Raw genomic sequence first — 20,178 nt, forward strand, 5'->3', positions numbered from 1 at the left:
CCAAAATAATAAAAAAAAAAAATAACCACATGTTTGCCATGATCCTTATCATAAAGTGGGCCGAGTTTTCTACTGAACTCTGAAGTATATTTGCCTGTCATCGAGGTGAGCTACTGTAAGCCAGTGTTTCTCGAGAACATTTTCAGTGGGTCGGGAGTGTGTGGTCAAAAAAAAAACAACAACAAAAGTTTAATTTTTAACTAATTTTGACTTTTATTTTGAAATGTGTGCACGACAACCCTACCAATTGACTTGTGAAATTTCATTTAATTAAAGCAACATATATATTAAAGCGCAAGTACGACACCAAATATGTAAATTAGGGATTAGCATATATTGACGGCAAAAAAAACTTAAAGCCTCCGTGTGTCATAAGAGGTGCTCTCACAAAAGAGCACGAAACTTAAATTAAAACGACATTTAGAAACCAGACAACATGTTTTATTAACTGTTTAGTTCATGGTCACTGAACCTTTCCTTACCCTAACTAATGTTTGCAGTATTTGTCATTTTTACTTTGTAATATTTCTAAAATTTGATGCATTTTGTTGAATGACAGCAGTAAAATATTGTTTATTTGTAAGTCTTGGTGATGTTCTTATGATTTATGTTACTACTTGTGAATGGTACAAATAAATACAAATTAATTATAATTCCTGAAATTGTTTTATAGTTCCTAAAAATTTTGGTCGCGGCTTGATGACCATGTAAAAATGTGGGTCCCATGGACAAACCAGTTGAGAACCCCTGCTGTAAGCGATGTTACATGAAAAAGTACAATAGTGTTTTGAAGCATACTACAGATAATTACTTGAATCAAGCTGTCCTTATAATTATATTGTGGCTGTGGTACATTAGTAATGAATTATCCAATATGTATCAATAATATCGCAGTGCACCACAGTTTACACTAACGTTACAGTATTATTACAGATCAATTTACTATGCTACAGTATTCTGTAGCATTCGTTAACAAAGGGTTGTACACACGATACACTTAACCTGTGTACTTCCAAACATGGTTTAATAAATTACTATAGTTTTTCATTACCATCTGGATAATGTTATGTCTTCCAGACATCACAAAATAACAGATGAAAGCATACAAAAGTGTTGATGCACAGTCTACACTATTATTTCTTTATTATTGTAAGGGGGAAAAGGTGCTTCATCTAGTTTTGTCACAAGGTTTGCATTTTTTTTTTGCTCTGTTGATGAACTTCCCATCAACAAACGTTCACCGCTGCTGCGCATCTCGATGTTCATGGTACGGTTGTTTATTCTGCCGAAATGTCAGTAAAGACTTAGATTATTACAAAACAGAGATTTCATTACAGCGATTACATGCAGGGTATGTTATTTATACCAATTCCCCCTTTTTATGAGCAAAAACTTTTGGACGTCTTTAAAAGATGGTCGGCGTTTCTCATTTCTCTTATACTTCAATATGAATACAATTTCATCAGATGACTTGAATATGTCTATATGGAAAGAATTGATCATTTAAGATCGTTTAGGATGATTCTGTAGTGCAGTGCATCTGGATAAAATATGATTAACCATTTACAAGCATCGATAAATCCAATAAAGAAAAATATACAAATTAAATAATCAGTGTTTTATACCGTTTTCATACTGTTTATACTGTATTCAGGTATACAGTTATTTAAAATCAAACGTAAAGTACATTTAATTAATTGATTAACGTTACAAATGTTAATTTCGCATGCCCAAATGCTTTTAAAATTCTGATTCAATCCCAGATATGATCAATTGTAATCTGTACTCAGCATTGCAGATCCTTCGATTGTGAGAGATCACATTGCGATATCGGTGCTGAAACCATACAGTGTGCTGCCCTTGTGTATAGTTCATCATTTGACTCCAACTGCTGTGCTTTATTGATAATAAATGAATCTTCAATAACTTTGACAATAGTGGAGTGCAGCGCTCACCAGCACAGATACGCTATCATGTGTCTGGACGTTTACTGTGCACAGCCTTTTCTCTATTAGCAGCTCCAGCCCTGCCAAAAACAATGATGTCAGCGCCGTTGCCATGGCGCGCTGACAGACGAGCTGAAACATGCCAGTCGGGAAAATAGGCCGCTTGTTTTGGGAAGTACCTCCTAGCTTTATCATTGGTTTACTCCAGTGAATGTATGCATGAGTTATTTTCTGTGAGTCCAGTGTGAGAGAGGACACCTGGTTGCCTTTTTTGTATTTTTTTTAACCATCTCTATTTATCATTTTACTCTGTAAATAACTGTGAAATCCAGGTTTGGCGTAATAAATGGCTCTTATAAAGTTTCCCAGGCTTAGTGAAGCTCATCCCCAAGTGGAAAGTCCCATTGGAGAGAGTGTGCCAGTTGTAATTTTCCGGCCTAACTCCTACACAGTGGCTTGTAAATGTACCCGCTGCCCTTGTACAGTAGCTCATATGACCGAGTATTCAGAGGAATCTTTTAGCACTGTGTTGTAATGACACTTCAAGAGGCTTATTGCATTTACTGTGCTCATATGTAGTAGATAAGAGGTCTGTCGTGCAGTCTGATGATCTGTGGAAACAACTGTTAGATTGCAGACATGAGGCAAAGATTGAAGGAATTTACAACACTGCATACTCATATTTAGAGTTTGCCTTGTTTCTTGTCAAAAATATCTTAAAATTCTTAAAAATAAAAAGAATTTTCTAGACAAAAAATAAATATTGGTTTGTTTTCAGAAATAGTAAGTCTCAATTAAGTGAGTTTTTCTAAAAAAAAATCAAAATAACCTGCAAATGGGGTCAGCAAAATAATCTTTCAAAGTGAAAACAATGATAATATTATATTTCCCCTATTGGCAGATTTATTTGCTTGTTTTTAAGGAAACAATCACTTAATTTCTGACATTATTTACTTGAAAATAAGGTTGCTTTTTTATTTATTTATTTTTTACATATTTGGACTAGAAACAAGACAGCTTTATGTAAGAAAAGCATTGTTTTTTTTGTAGAGATTGCAACTCTTGAGGCTTTGTCTTGAGGATGGCTGGGCCGATAAATTATATCATATTGAATCGTGATAATCGAATGTTGATAACAATGATAAGCTCGCGAGAATTTTACTCTATATTGAACAGCCAGCCACACAGCAGAAATGTGCAACAATGGGAATCTGGAAGTGTGTTGATATTAGAGATGCACCAAATAATCGGCCACTGAAAATAGGTTAGGTTATACCCTCTTATTTTTGTGGCTTAGTCATTGTTGGGATACTCTTTTAAATCTGGAAGCATTAAAAACTGATATAGAAATATATATCCTTATTGGTCAATATGAAAAGAATGAATCGAGATTGCAGTTTTGCCATATCGCCCAGCCCTAATCTTAAGGTAATAAAGGGTTAGTTCACCCAAAAATTTAAATAGTCATTGTTTACCAACCGTTCACCTATTCAAAAGCTATTTGAGTTGCTTTTCACTATCGAAAACAAAAGGAGTTGTTTTGAAATGCTGGCTCTTGTTGACTTTCATGGCTTTTTCCCCCTACTATGGAAGTCGATGGGTGAAAGTAACCAATATTCTTCAAAATATACTGTTTTGTGTTCAACAGAAGAAACCACATGAGGGAGAATTAGTGTTAAAAATATCAGTATTTCAATAACTATCCATACTGGTATCATTAAAATTATACTATATTGCTTTAGGTTAGTATTAAAACTGACTTTGCTTTTTTTTGCACACACTTCTGTTTTCTAGCAGCTTCGAAAATATGCAATATCGATATCTTCCTTGGTGTTGTATCAATTAGATACCATGACAACACTAGGCAGAATAAATGATGAGAGAATGGTTTTCAAATCTGTATTGCATTCGTAATATTTTATTTTTCACTAACATTGAAGATGCAATCAAGAGAGACGCCGATTTCTAAGCAAGGCCTGAGTTTATCATTGCTGCTTTGAGTTTGTAATTTGACGATTTTTATGATTGAAAGTCAACATCAAAGCAACTGACTATTGACTAGAAGCTTTCATGTATAATGTTGAGGTCAGCTAGTGTGGGTTTGAGTGGCCTGTGCTGATATTACAAGTGTCAAAGATAGAGGTTTTTAATTAATTTCATTAAAAAACTCCCCATCGATTCACTTATTTCACATAGGTTTGTGTGATTGTTTATTTATAGTCTATGATAATATGGTCATTTTAGTTGGAACGATGTGTGAGCTGATATTGAGTATGACACTCACTTTGCGAAAAAAATAACAAGGTGTGCCATTATTTGTAACTCAAGGTGGTTTTTATAAAAAAATCTGTCAGTGTGCTTTTCGCTTTTCGTCAGTGGCTTAAATTTAAGCAGTTGTAGCTCACCGTCCTCTGCAGGCAGAAGGCATTGGCTGAGTAATTGACAGCTGATATTAACTAATCCATGCGTGTTCAGTTCTAGAGCAGTGGGCCAATCAGAAGAGCTTGAAGGCTTTCAATCTGGTTAAAGAGAGAGTTCTATGCATAGACCAGTACAAGATGCTTTTGGTATGATAATCTTGGATGTAAACATCATGGTGATTGTGATTACCGCTCAAACTTGTTCTGGGTAAAAACAGCAATGTTTTCCCCGTTGAACACAGAATATTTTATTTTAAGAACATCTAGGGCTGAATAATTAATGTCTTCATTAGTTTCAAAAACAGATTTCTGTACAGCTTGAACAGGCGTCTTTGGAGATCTGTCTGCTCTATGAATATAAAGTAAAGCCGCTGCACTTCAGCTCTACAGCATGCTGGATGTTGGTTTATAAGCTAATTATTTTTCACATGTTTGCTTAATCGTGAGCTGAACTAAATCATCCTTTTTTTTGTTGGAAATACTGTAGGTAGGTTACTTTATTTATACCCGAAGGTAGATTTGGTACTAGATACTGTTGCCCTAAAAAAACATGCAAACATAAACCAAAGGAACAGTATGACAGAAAATGTTAGGCGTTATAAAACTCTACTTTTCCAAAACCATGGTAAACCTTGTAACCGGTTATCATCTAGGGATTATAGTAAGAAATAATCACGGTTTCACGGTTATCACGGTTATTTGCATTTATTGATTTCAAAACCCCTCTAGTTTAAAACTAAAATTATTTTCAATGTGGTTTTGTAGTTCGGGCCTAAATGAATATTTTGTTAACATTTTAAAAGTTAATTTAATTGACTATATAAAAAACGGTGGATATTATTGGTGCTTTTATTGGTTGCGTACGCGTCCCTTAATTGGAAATAAAGAACTTTAAGAAGCTTGCCTTAATTAATAGCCTCAGTCATAATTAATCCAGTGTGTGTGTTTATTAGTCTCGGGGTACAAACTAGTGCACAGTTGGCATCACTTTGTTTTTTGCAATTTTGTTCCGTGCAAAAACACGGTTTTAAGAAACTTTACGATTAATTAACCGTGACATATTAAATCATGGTTAACAGTGAAACCGGTTAATCGTTGCATCCTTATTATCATCCCAAGCCTAATACACAGTAAGAGTTGTATTAATGCAGGCTCTGTTGTGTGTTGTGTAGGAGAGGCGGCTCTGAGAGGCGAGTCCAGAATGCAGTCTCTGTCGTCTGCAGTCAGCAACCATCGGACCGGCCCTCCTCCCATCAGCCCCAGCAAGAGGAAACACAGCGCGGAGCAAGCAGACGACGACATCGACTGCAACAGTGAGCATGTGGCCAAGATGAGCCGCCTGTTCGCCGCACAGCTGTAAGTGGAACCAATTAACATCATGTGTCTCATTCAGGGTGCATCCGACAGCTTGTGTCCTCCACCAACACCCAAATCTGCTTTAGAAACTCTTTCAATCCACTTAAAGGGAGAGTTCCAGACGTGAGATTCTGGCGGTATGATTATCTTGGGTGAAAATATCACAGTATTGTGATTACTGCTTTAAGATATGCTCTTTCTAAATGTCTGGGTGTAAAAACAACAGCTTCTTTTCTTAATTGAACACAATATATTTTATTTTAAGTAACGTTTATAATATTTGGAGCCGTAAACATAATTCAAATCAATCATTGACTGTCTTCATTAATGTCAAAAACACTGATTTCTGTACTGCTTGAAGAGACATGGAGATCTTTCTTTTCATTGAAACTGGTTATCCATGCTTGGTTCGCACACTAATGGAATTTAAAGCGGATGGTTTCAAGTCTGAGTTTGTTTCTTCTACGTCTTTACGCTTTTCTCCTGACCTTGAAAATATAATTGGCTAAATCGTAAAAAAGCTGGATTAAGATCGTGTGTAGGGTCGAATCAAGATCTTTTTTCCATTAATCGTGCAACCCTATAGGGTGTAGATAAAACAATTCAATAAAAAAACAAACCAAGACCATAGTGGAATGCACCTCATCTATCATCCTTTTCACCTCTTTCCAAAAATGTTTAAAAAATCCCACCCTCCCACAAACAAGGCAGTAGTGTATTTTGAGTGAACTGCCGCTTTAAACGAGGCCTGTGCAGATGGTGTTCCTGCAGAAAGAGCGTCAGGAATGTTTGGGAATGTGCTGAAGGAATTCCTGGCATTCTGGTGCAGCGAGCGGAGCACATGGGCTGTGTGTAGAGCCTGTCCGTGCCCTCGTGGCAGAGCACTGAACATTCCCAGCATTCCTTCCCCGTTCAGAGGACACGAGATGTGCTGTTCAGCAGGCATTGACACACTGGAGCTCGGATTATTTATGGCCAGCAGTTTGCTTGGTGAATTAGGACCCAAGTGCAAGAGAACAACAGAAGCTCAGTCGCCCTGTTAGCATGGCAAGCGTGGTGTGATTTATATTAGGAGATCATTTTTAACACTTTAGACACCAAAAAAAAAAAGTATAATATATTTAAAATAATAATATTATATATATATATATATATATATATATATATATATATATATATATATATATATATATATATATATATATATATATATATTTATATATATATTTATATATATATATATATATATTTATATTTATTTGTTTATATTTAAAATCATAATCATTCAATTTTAGTTTTAGCAGTTAATTATTTTTCTCAGTTTTCTCAATCATCTAAATAATTGTGATCAATCAGGTTGACCGTTTGTGCAAAGCTTTATTTTATGTGTCACTTAAATGATCAATAATTCATTTCTTCAACAAATTATGCATGTTAATACTGATGATTACTACTAGACGTGCTGTTCAAAAGCTTATATTTGCATTGTAGGACTACACAAAACTGTTTACATCATATGCATGGGACATCCCAATGATGTCAGAAAATCTGTAACCTGATTCTTCCTCTGCAAACTGATTTACTCTTGTGTGTCACATGACCACAGTGTAATCAACCTTTACAGTATAAAAGTTGCATTTTACAGTATTGTGACCCCAATGTCAAGGGCTTCGACCTTCTGTCTGCATTTAAACTTCGTCTGAATAGATTTGCTAATGCTCTCAGATATACAAACGTTATTTGATCCTCATCCTCATCTTGGCAACCCGTCAGAACTTGTTGCCAGATTGAAGGATTTCATTCTGCAGCTCTCAGCACCAGCAGGACCTGATCTGGCTTTAGGGCAAACGGTATTTTCATAAGTGACTGCTCTTTTTCACCAATTTTAGCTCCGTTAACTCTGTTTGCAACGTCATATTATATAAAATTAAAATAATTTTGAGTGTGTGTCACACCTAAAAGCAACAGCAGGACAATAGTGCACTGTCACTTTAAGAGCCGTACACATCCAATTTACTGTTATACATTTTCATTACACATAATCATATGGTGCTGTAATTGTTTTTCTCGACTTATTGTATTTTCACAATCAGCGGAGGACGAAATTGATATTTAATTTTGATTTTAATCTGTATGAATATTTTATTTGTATTGATCAATTTATGTATGTTAAACCTTTATATTTACCAGTCTGAGTTTTAATTAATTCATTAAAAATTCACCCAAAATTCAGTGATGTTTCTTAACAAATACAATGTTTTATAATGGTATTACACAGTAATCAAAAGGTGGCCCTGCATTGGTGTGTGGGTTTTTTTTATTTAATTTTTTAAGCAAATTGTTTTCTTCGACGCACAGACATTATCATTTATTGTTTGTCAACATTTAGTCATTTAGCAGATGCTTTTTGTTCAAAGTGACTTACAAGTGAGGAGGCATTCTGCGATTCAGCAGTTACTACCAATGATACGTGTATAAATGCATGAATTGGCCTCTGTGTTCCCTGCAATGTTGATCAGGCTGGAGGTGAAAGAGCTGCTCTGGATTGTTTTTGTTGGGAGTTTGAGGCTGAAACTGGACACCGCGGGCTCAGGTTTTCCTAAAGAAGGGAAAGAGCGAGTGGGGGCTGGGAAAACTCTTCCTGATCTACTCCTCAACATAAGCTTTTATCCAGCCGCGGAAAAGTCATTTCAGACATTTCTGGCACAAAATGTTGTCCATGAGTGTTTAGAGTCTTGTTCTAGGCAGACACGATGTTGGCAAAAACTGATGTTGCGATGTGTTGTGTTTCTGCGGTTTGAATATAATTTCTTGGGATCATTTAGGCCACTCTATTTGCCTTATTTTACATTGATCGTGAGTGCATATGCATAAAATAATGCATTACAACAAGCACACACATACAAATGAAACAGACAGTGCTTTGTTTTCTAACAGTGTTGAAGTACAGCAATAAAATAAATGTAAAACAACACTAAACAGTACAGTCAACATTTGAAGTGGATCAAAACCACCACAAAAAATCATAGTTATCCCAAAACTATTCGTCAGCACCCTTTCTTATTTTGATTAAATTCTTTAATCCAAGTGTTGACTCTACTGTGTCTTCATTGTGTAAATAAATACAATTATTCTTTGTTGAAGCTGAAGATGTGATGATTTCTTATGCCTGAATGGTTTAAATCCTAATTATATTCCTAATATAACATTGCAGATACGGTGATGAAGCTATTGCAGATACACACAGTGCAGTATTGTTGCTGAAATTATATATTGTGCAGTCCTAGCAGCCACACACACACACAAATCTGTAGATTTTTAGCCCATCATTGAGTTTGTATGTGTGTGTCAGAGTGTATTTATTCAGTTTTTATATTCATTTCAGTAGGACTACATTGAGGGTGGCGCAGTGGGTTTGCGCTGTCACCTCACAGCAAGGTTTCTGGTTCGAGCCTTGGCTGGGTCAGTTTGGCGTTTGTGTGTGGAGTTTGCATACTCTCCTTGTGTTGGCGTGAGTTTCCTCCGGGTGCTCCAGCACAGTCTAAAGCATGTGTGTAAATGAATAAAAGTGTATGGGTGTTTCCCAGTGATGGGTTGCAGCTGCGCTGTTTAAACCATAAACTGTTTTAGTTGGCGGTTCATTACGCTGCGGCAACCCCTGATAAATAAAGGGACTAAGCCGAAAAGAATATGAATGAATATTACATTGACTAATGTCCAAATGTTTGCAGTGCTCCTCATAAGAGTGCACCCACTTTTGAAAATGATCGCTTATATTAATTTCTCAGTGAATGTGGACAGCATATTTTGGTGCATTTAAACAAAGCAGTTTTATTAGCTCATATTAAATTGGTTATATTTATTAAAATGAAGAGTTTGGTCACTGAACATCTTAAAATAGAAAGATTAATACATTAAATTAATCAATTTATTGCATTTTTTCCCTTTTTATTACAATTTTATTTAATTTTTTTAATATTTTAGGGACCGAGCACATGCAGTGCACATAGGCTCTATTGGATTTGCTCCATTTCTTCTTCTACTCTAGAATGAATCACATTTTGAGGGCCTAAACATGCTCAAACTCACAAAACTTCAGCTTAAATTAATATTTTCCTCTGTTCTCTGTCATACTAAGGCCATCGGGCGGCGGTGAGTGCAGGTGCGAGGTCCCCTTCATTGCTGCTTGCAGCTTTAATTTGGATGTAGTCATTTTTGTACTGTGATCTAATGTAATCTAATCTGATGTACATGCAAACATATATTACTGTAAAGCATCCTGTAGAAAATATGACGCTGTATATGATTTATTTACAATACAGTACAAGTGACATACTCCTTTATTTTAGTAGATCTATTTTATGAGAGACTTTCATTGTCAAACAAGTGGATCTAATTGGATTTGCATTGCAAAGTTAAACAGTTTTTGTTTTTCTATTTAATGTTTTTAGGTATTATACTTCCAAAATCATTTATTTACACAGTTTTGCACACAAATAGCTATAGCATAGTCTTTAAATAAAAGAAAAAATGTATTGTTTTTATTTACGTTTACTTTACTATTGTTATACTCCCAAAATCATTCTATATAATTAGATTTTTTTATTTCAATATTCTGTGCAGAAATGACAAAATAATGTCCACAGCTTGTGTCTGACACTAGTTATAAATCATGCTTGTTTTTATTCTGTAGTGTTTTCATATGTACTTTGTGTATGTTGTTGTATGTTTCAGTCTGCTCTTCTCTGTCAGTGCCAGACTAAACAGTTTGAACACAGAGAGATAAGACCGTTCATTAGCAGCAGTGAATCAACCCATGAAACACTCATAAACGCAGAAACTCAGGCGGACATATTGTTGTGGAAGTGGGCTTGGAGTCAGGGTGGGGGCCATTTTCTCATTTTCTCTGCTGCCATGAAAACAAAGGGCCTCTTATCCGGTCAGCCCACTGCTTGCTTCGGCTTGTCCCACTGAAAACGCTAAAATAAGAGTCTCTAGTGCACTAAGTGACTGAAAATAACATCTTCCTTCTATAGTGTCTACACTTCAGTAGTTGAGATCATAAATGTAACTTTACTTTAATTTGTTTATGCATTCCTGTATAGACGTGTGCAAGAAATGCAGGGCTGTGCAGTATATCAAAATTACTTCTACTACTACTGCTAAATACCACTACTAGCTACTAACTTCTACTACTACTATTTACTACTATTAGCTACTGGGGGTTGCACCGACTTGTCGACTAGTTGACTGGTCAACTTTAATGCTCTGCCATGGCACTTTTTGATTGACCTTGACTAGTTGCTCTGCCTAAGTCACGTGGTTTGACCAGAAGTACATGGCACCTTTACACTCGAAGATAGTTCACTGACTAAAACTGGATTATTTTGGGTGAACTTTAAATCATCAAAAAGATGCAAGTAAGGTCGCTCTATGCAAATACACTTGAGCAGAAGCTAGCTAATCATGTAGTCGAGGCTGTTGTCCTCTGCGAAGAGTAGATGATGTGACGTATTTTGTGAATGAACCATGAAGCGTGCAGAAACTATGTAGTGCGCAGCCGCTGTAGGTGTGACAAACTTCATAGCATGTGTAAACATCATCCCGGTGAAGATGTGCTTCGAAGAGACTTCTGATAAACAATATGAGCCTGCAACCTCGCCAACTTGAACATGAACATAGTGGTGAAATATAGGTCTGAGCAAGCTTCTGTAATAGACCATTTTGAGGGATGTAAACAAAAACCTGTTCCTGACGTATTTCCTGTTTTAAATTTGACATTTTCGTAGCATCTGAGAGTCCAAAAAGTTCCACATATTGATAAATAATGTTACAATATCTGTTAAAACACCATGCGATTATTGAATCGCCTCTTGTTACAGATATGAAATAGTTTGACAATAAGCAGGAAATGTTCATGGGCCAATGGCATCACCACATTGAAATGGTCTATAGGCCTGTACTAGACAGTGTAGTAAGGCTTAACATTACAGCCTTTGTCTTTTGTGTGTTATGTTGTTATGAAATAACTTCATCTGTGTTATCTGTGTGCTGACGACATATGCAATACTTCTGTTGCTTTGTTTTTGCAGCGTGTTATGAGCTGTCAAACAGAATATGTATATATTTCTGCAAATAAATTGCAAATTGTGGCGTGTTGCAAAACATTTGCATCTTGTTTTATTAATGACGTCACCAGCGACTAGTCGACATCGACTCGACTTTGATATCATAAAAGTCGACTTACAAAAAACTTACGTCATTCAACACCTACTAGCTACTAACTACTACTACTACTACTACTTTTACTATCAGCTGCAACTACTACTAACTTTTACTACATACTACTACTTGCTGCTAACTTCTACTACTTACTACTTCTACTATCAGCTGCAACTACTAACTTCAGCTACTACTAACTTCTAACTTCAGCTACTACTAACTTCTACTACTTACTACTACTACCTGCTACTAAATTCTACTATTTGTACTGCTACTTAGTACTAGTTGCTACTAAATTCTACTACTATTACTACTATCAGCTGCAACTACTAACTTTTACTACTAGTTTTTAGCTCCTAAATCATTGCTCATAAATCCACAGATTTAAAAAAATATATATATATATTTTTTATTTATGTATAAAGTTTTCAGCTCCTACATTTTCAATCATTCCACATAAATTCACAGCTTTATTTACAAAACACTGCATAGAAATAATAATGTTTGCAGATGCTGCCTGGCCCTATAACAATTAAAAAAAAGGTATTGCATCACATACTGAATATTGCATATAGCATATTTCTTCAATATCGCACAGGCCTAAAGGAAAGCCGTCTGATTTGCTGGGTTCTCCTGGATCTGGGAATAATCCGCGGTGGCCTGTGTGTGTTCCTGCTGGGAACTTGGAAACTGCGTCTTTCTCATGCATCCACGGCCAGCAAAAAAAGGCACTGCCAGCATGGTCAGGGTTTATGAAATAATGTTTTTCTGTTAACTTTTATGTATAAACACACGCAGGAGCGGCTCGTTTGTGTTTGGATTGTAATTTGTCAGTAGTTCAGTCTTAAGTTAGCCAAACGCTTTAAACTGATTACACACGGTGTGTTTGTAGATCCAAACTCTGAAGCTGACATTCACCTTTTTGGCTGCTGCTTTTACCACAACGGCCTGAAATAATCAGTGTGCCAGAATGTAACTTCAGTTACCACATTTTATATGCGCAACTGGGAATGAAGAATTAATGAACAGAAATGCAACCGTTTAAATATCTGCTGCTCAGTATTGGGAAGATCTAACATTGCTATATTTAGTTTTTCCTGATATACTTATTGCAATTTTTAAATACATCATTTATACATTTTCTATAATGTGCTCAGCTTATATGAGTGCATCCTTCACAAATCTCTCATTTAAATTATTATTTTCTATAGCAGGAATTTTCAAACTTTTCATCCCGCGACTCCTAAAATACCAATGCCCGTGAACCCCAAATTATTCAGAGGTGGTTATAAATGTACAAATGTTGCATACACAACAATATAAACATGAACATATTAACAACAACAAAAAACAGTCCAACAACCATATCATTTTTATAGTCAATTATTAATTTGTTTAATTTAATATTAACCTCAGCTAAAGAGACTGGTGGACACAATATTTTCAGCACAAGTCTATTCTTGATTTAATTTTGGAGACCACCACTCAGAGATCATTCTCAATATTCCATTGTGGCTTTTTAATATATTTGATTTCCATAAAGGTGCCAGAAAGTTTAACCTGGTGCTATAAAGTCAATCTGCTGCAGCTGACGCTGTTGCTGTTGTTAATCTAACAGAAACACACAAACCAAAACAAAAATTTAAGGCTGATGACTTTTCCTTTGCATGTTGTTGTTTTTTGCTATTAAAAACTACTATTTTTATCTTCTGTGGGTTATGGTTAAAATATGGTAATTCTAATAGTTTAATAAAATTTATTTGATTTTGGAAATCACCAAGCGACCCCCTGAAAGTGTCCCACCACCCCCATTTTGGGAACCACTGTTCTATATGATGCTTAACAATATGATAGTTGTGCACATACATTAGATTGTTTAGTATTCAAACCAAATCTGGAGCTTATCTAACAAAAACAACTTATGATAATGGTCCAAAAACTAGTAGCACAAATTTAAAAATTCAAAAAGAGCAAAAATCAAGAGGAACAATATATATATATATATATATATATATATATATATATATATATATATATATATATATATATATATATATATATATATATATATATAGTGTGTGTGTGTGTGTGTCTGTGTGTAATATAAATTGCAATACATATATATATATATATATATATATATATATATATACTATATACTATATTTTGCTTGCATTCTTTTTTATTTATAAAGATGTTTGATGACTAAAATCTTATTTTAATAAATATATCTGTAGAACAAATCTGTTTTGTTTAAATGCAAAAAAAATACGACTAAAAATAAAGAAAAAACTAGAACACTTGGAGTTGCTTTGTGTTGTTTAAGTGTTTTGAACAGTATGTATTACTGAATTTCACTGAGAAATGTATAAAAATACTCATTTATTACACGCTTTACTGCTTCTCAATATAAAAACAGCAACAGTAGAGAATGCATGTTTATATGCTGTTATGGTTTTGATTATAATAGAAGTCAATGGGGCAAAAACAGCCACAAACATAACCAAAGAGAGTTGATTTGCCTAGTGGATTGAGTTGTTGCAAATTTTCAAAGCATTTTTACAAAATATGTTTTTAAAATAAGATTCGTCAAAAAAAATCTTTCCATTTGCTAAAACACAGAGACAATTATGGCCAAATTAAGGATTGGATGAAAATATCCTTAACATATAGTACCACAAAGGTTAATGTTTTAAAGCTAAAGGCTCTGTAAATGGGTGTGATATTGAGCAGCGTGAATACTATCAGATGAAGTATTTCCACTGTTTGCATCCTGTGGTTCTGCCTTCCTCGCCTTGATTTCTCCCAGATGTTTCCTGTATCTTTGTGGGCGAGCGTCCAGCGACTTGAAGGAGAAATAAGAGAGAATTCCTCCTGCCAAGATCGTGAGGTTTTGCCGCGCGGCTATGAAATGCAATTATGAGAAAATGTCCCCGGTTTATTGGCCTGCATCTGTGACTAAAGTGAGTCTTGCGGAGTTTACATCACTTCTATAAAGTCTGGATCAGACCGCCCACCCTACTCCTATTTCATCCTCGGTTGGCGCAAAAGATGATTGTTCACTTTTTCGGTTATAATAAAAATAAATGTAGAAAGGTTTGCATGTGGTTCTTGTACATTGATTTGAATAAGTAGATTACTGTGGGAGAACTAGTTTAAGATGCTACAGTTCACTTCACTAATTGTTTTACCAAACCCAAGACCTTGACTTGAAATGCACAATGGGCTCTTTCATTGATCAGAGCACTTAAAGAGGGAGTATTTTAGAGAGAGCGGTTATTTTTATACGTTTCTCTCTTTTTATTGCTGATGTTTAAACAACTTGAAATTAAATTTCGCACTGGGTCATGCTAAGACATTAATGAAACGGTCATTTACTTACCTAAAATAATTTGAATAATGTTGGAAACCTGTAACCATTTACATCCATAGTTGGAGAAAGAAATAATATGGATGTCAATGGTTACAGGTTTCCAACACTCTGTAATATTTCTTTATTTGTGTTTAACAAAAGATTATCTGATTCAGACCAAGTCAAATGTGAGTAAATGATTAATTTTTTAGTGAACTGACCCTTTAAACTCGCACATAACCAGAGTACATTAGGCTATACCAGATGCTTTTAGGCTTGCTGTTTTCTCATTTTTATACAGTTTTTGTTTTTGAGAGGAAATAGCACATATTTACCTATTAGTTATGTTATTTTCCTATTTGTTACAATTTTTATTCATATTTCCCCCCATTAATTTAGCTGTAGTAATATTCAGACTGTTGTTTGTTAGATAGTTGATCAGTTTTGTCTTTGGTACTGTCTGATCTGGTACTATCGCACCTCTATTGGAAACAAGAAACTTATGCGAGCTCTAGAAAAGAAAAGATGCGATATGTGAACGGCACCCAAAAGGCCGCCGTCATTTGCGATCTCCAGCAGTTGATCTTCTTCCCCAGACATGCCGGATTCACCTGATTTGTTGTCAAATGAGTTTCAGATTCATTCCTTGGCAGTTCGTTGGGCCTTCACTGGGCCTTTACCTCTTCTCAGGGAAACTTTCTAGAGACGTCTGTCTCTTACTTCATCTGCTGCTTGTTGGTTAAATTTGTGACTGAGATGTAACCAAGAGAGAAATGTCATTTTTCAAAACAAAAGACTTAATATATAATAAATATAACAGAAATAATAAATGATTTCTTGTGCGGCTCGGTACCAATTGATCCATGGACCGGTACCGGGTGTAGAGGACCACTGATCTAATGTACATGCACAAATATATTACTGTATATATTACACATTTACTAAATAATCTTACATGTTCATCAGTGTATATCACTGCAGAGACATTTACAACTACAAACTTTAATACCACTCCATAAACAACATTGTAGGCACGAACTCCCATCAGGACTTATTTTGCCTTGTGTTCAACATTGTGTGTCACTGTGCTACAAGTGGGCAGATTACTGACAGAGATATTGAGAATTATGCTGGTCAAGTCTTTGCTTTTCCTCTGCTTATGTAGTGTGCTTTAACCCATGTGCTCTTGAATGTTTGGGTTTTTGCATGAGTTCATCAAAACACAGATGTACATGTTTACACATGCACAGTATATCGTTTCAGCATCCATATCTCAATGTATGAATGTAGTCAGTAGTGCAATAGTCACATCGCAAGATCTACAGTGTTGAGTTGGATTATAATAACCAGCCACCAGACTTCAGCACGTGTGATTTGTAGAGTCGTTGTAAAGTTTGACCCTATAGAGGGAAAGATTTCATTTGGATTTTGTGTTTAAGACCTGTGACAGCAAATTTAAGTCAATAAGTTGAATGGTTTGAAGCTTTAACAGATCAAGTGTATTTGGATGATACAGTTTTATTTTACAAATGATTATTGAATTTCTTTACTCCAACACTGTTGTATTCCACAGAAAACCATAACAAGTGCTTAATTTAATTTGTGTCTTTGTTGTATTCGTCTATGCTTTTAATTTGGTTATTATATTTTCTGAAGATGCTCCCCTACATAATCCCAATCAATCTAAAATGATAAGTTGCATCCAGATAGTGATGTCATCTCGTGAAATTAAATTCACTTCAGTGTTGCAGACAAATCCAAAGCATTGCCATGTCCATTTTCCACAATATAATGCAGAATTCTGGATCTTCTGGAGTTCCTGGTGGTTTTAATAATCCTAAACAGAATTGGGAAATATATTTTCTTGAAGCAAATGGTCTTGAAAGCACTCAAGGAAAATTGCCAGAAGGTTTTAGCTGGCATCTGAGAGGAATAGCAGAGAACTGAAAGATCTGGAGGAATAAAAGGGACCCTTGCTCTTTGTGTTTGAGGGGTCTCTATTGAAGAGGCTTTCAGCAGGTTTCTCTCAATATTCTCCCAGATCTGACCTTCCTGCTGACATTACGATGTCTGATCTCCTGTGTTTAAATGTGCATCACATTAGCTAAATTACTGATATTAGTAATAATGCATGAAGCACTGAACTCACTTTCTATTACATTTACAGATCCGTGTCCAACACAAGCATGAAAGCTGCCGGGGGAAATGTCCAGTTGTGTGCATTTAATTTATTTATTTACATTTGTTTTAGTTTGAAATGACTAGATTTGCCTGTGTAAATGTGCATAAATGAAAGGTAAATGGTTTTGTAGCTGGTGGATGCTTGGACATTTACTCAATGATATAAAGTATACAGTAGGGTTGTAACAATATACCGGTATGACGGTTTACCACGATTTGAACGTGCACGATTATCATACCATGAACAATTGCATATCAACGGTTTTAACCCTTAAAGACCGAGACAGCCGCCCGCGGCTAAAAATAAGTATTGCTCTTAAATGTTTAATAACTTTTGATCCGCTGATCCGATTCATACAATTCAAAGATTGGCATAAAGAAGAGAATCTCAGCTTTCCATTGCCGTATCACATAACATTCGCGGACTTTCAGAGGCTCCGGAATCAGTGCGGTTACGTCATCAACATTTGACAACGCTGATTTGACAAAGAAACGCTCGTCACTGTGTCTCCGGACAAATCAGACATGATACATTGATGCATTGTCCCTCCTCCATGCCTAGATTGGTTCAAACTCGCTATATCACAACCAATAAGCATAGGTTTCGCTTTTGTTTGTGGACCAAGCTTTTTGAACAACACGGAATGAGAGAAAGGCATACATTTATGCGCGGCTAAATAAAACCCAAAAAAAAAAGTTTTGCATGAAATAATTCTCATACTAAGTACTTTTGCATGCACAGCAGCACAGAAACATGACAAAACAGTGAAACAGCAAAGACGAACTGCTGCTCTTGCTGTTTTCAAAAGACGCAAATGAAGATGCAGCTGTTTGTCTGCATTGCATACAACCACATCCAAATCCATGCTGGCACATAGAACCTAAGGATGTTCCATATTGAATCTAGTTTCGTTATGTAACTATTTATAGTATAGTAAATATTTATATCTATTTTATACTGAGGATTTGCACCATGTTTATTTGGACTTTATTTGGACTTTGACACATTATTTATTATTTTCTTATTTTTTTATTTGTTCATTGTAAGTGGTGTTGTTTATAGTAACTAAAAATATATTATATGGAAAAAGTCAAATTTGCTTTACTGTTCTATTATTTTGTAACATTTGTAACATACCGTATACCGCGAAACCGTCAAACCGTGGTATTGTTTTAGACGATTATCATACCGTGAAAAATTCATACCGTTACAACCCTAGTATACAGTGAATAATTAAATATGTAAATTATAATTCATTTAGATCCTCACCCTTCCTTCACACCACCATGACTCTCCTAATACATAAGTCTGGCTTTCCTAAGTGCAAGGAGGTTATTTAAAGTCCAAAACTTTAAGGATGCACGTCTTTTTACAGTATTTAATATTTCTTGGTTGGTTTTTGTTGTGTAAACTTGATCTGCAGGATATTGGAAAAATCTGACATTGTGATCTTCTGTTTTACTGCGATATATATACCGATATGAATAACATTTGACAAGCCGATTTAAAGATTTCATTCATTTAGAGTGACTGAGATGGTCAAGTCTTTTTCATACAGAAGATCTGCATAAAATATGATAAATTACAAGCAAAAACAAATGAACAGTGCTTTACTGTTTTCTGCAGTCTAACAGTGTTCAAGTACAGAAATTGAGCAGTCAAATGTAAAATAGCATGGTCATCAGTGTGTATATATGATTTAAAAAATAGTATTTAATAATGTTTATCTTTTAATCTTTAATAAATAATCTGATCTTGATGTGTGACTTGCTGATACACAACACTGTGATATCGATACTCAAACGATATATTGTTCAGCCCTAGCGTAAACAATGTAAAAGTCTAATGCATTCATAGCAACATTTCTGTGTGTTGATTCAAGGCAGGGTGAATCTTCAGATTTGATCAGTTGATTTAAATGTAAGTTTTTGTCCTATTAATGAACTAATGTAGAGAGCAAGTTCATAGTAAGCCAACATTAAATCAACAATGAAACTGCTTGATTGCAGACATGATTAACCACTCGATGCCCTTAAACACTACAGTAGTTTATGAACATATAAAAGCAAACTAAAACCAAGCTTATAAGGTGTAAACTGACTGATTGAATGAAGTGTGGACATTTTTATAATGCCGTTTCACACACACAAAAAAAAGATGTGAGCCAGCAGCTCAGCAATCAAACGTACACACACACACACACACACACACACACACACACACACACACACACACACACACAAAAGAACTTTTGTTTCTAATAACAGCCTGCTGTTTACTTGGAGACGGTTTAAATCAGTGTACTGTGGTGCTGTCATTATATCTCAGCTAAAGTAAATGTGTAAACTGTGTGTGTGTGTGTGTGTTTATGGTAAGGGTTGATCTTGCAGAGGAAGGGATTGTGAAGGAGTAGTTTCTGACAGTAAGACAGATTTCCTTCCACTGCTTTCCATTAGTTGTTGTGAGGACAGTAATTTCCGGTAGACGTAACCGTTCACTTGCGGATGCTTCTCCTGCCAATTGTGTTGCCAAGTAACAGACCATTTCAACAAGGATCGCAGCTGAGACTGGAGTAAATCCTGAAGGTGGAAAACGCTCCACATACTCGGCCCCTTTTCTCATTAATGGTAAAAACTTTAAATTGGTAATAAAGAAACGTGAATAATGAAACACAGATAAGCCTTTTAACAATAGTTTATT

General features: G+C 35.3%; 1 protein-coding gene across 4 annotated transcripts in view; it reads left to right on the forward strand.

Moving 5' to 3' along the window:
• The window catches only part of vgll4b (vestigial-like family member 4b), a 65,150-nt gene that overhangs the window by 33,097 nt on the left and 11,875 nt on the right, over nt 1–20,178 (forward strand). For all 4 annotated transcript variants that reach the window (XM_073915689.1, XM_073915690.1, XM_073915688.1 and 1 more), the window contains 1 exon segment: nt 5,539–5,722. In XM_073915689.1, coding sequence (XP_073771790.1) covers nt 5,539–5,722 — 184 coding nt within the window.

This window comes from Danio rerio, chromosome 11 (genome assembly GCF_049306965.1).
Source record: "Danio rerio strain Tuebingen ecotype United States chromosome 11, GRCz12tu, whole genome shotgun sequence".
Lineage (NCBI taxonomy): Eukaryota > Metazoa > Chordata > Actinopteri > Cypriniformes > Danionidae > Danio > Danio rerio.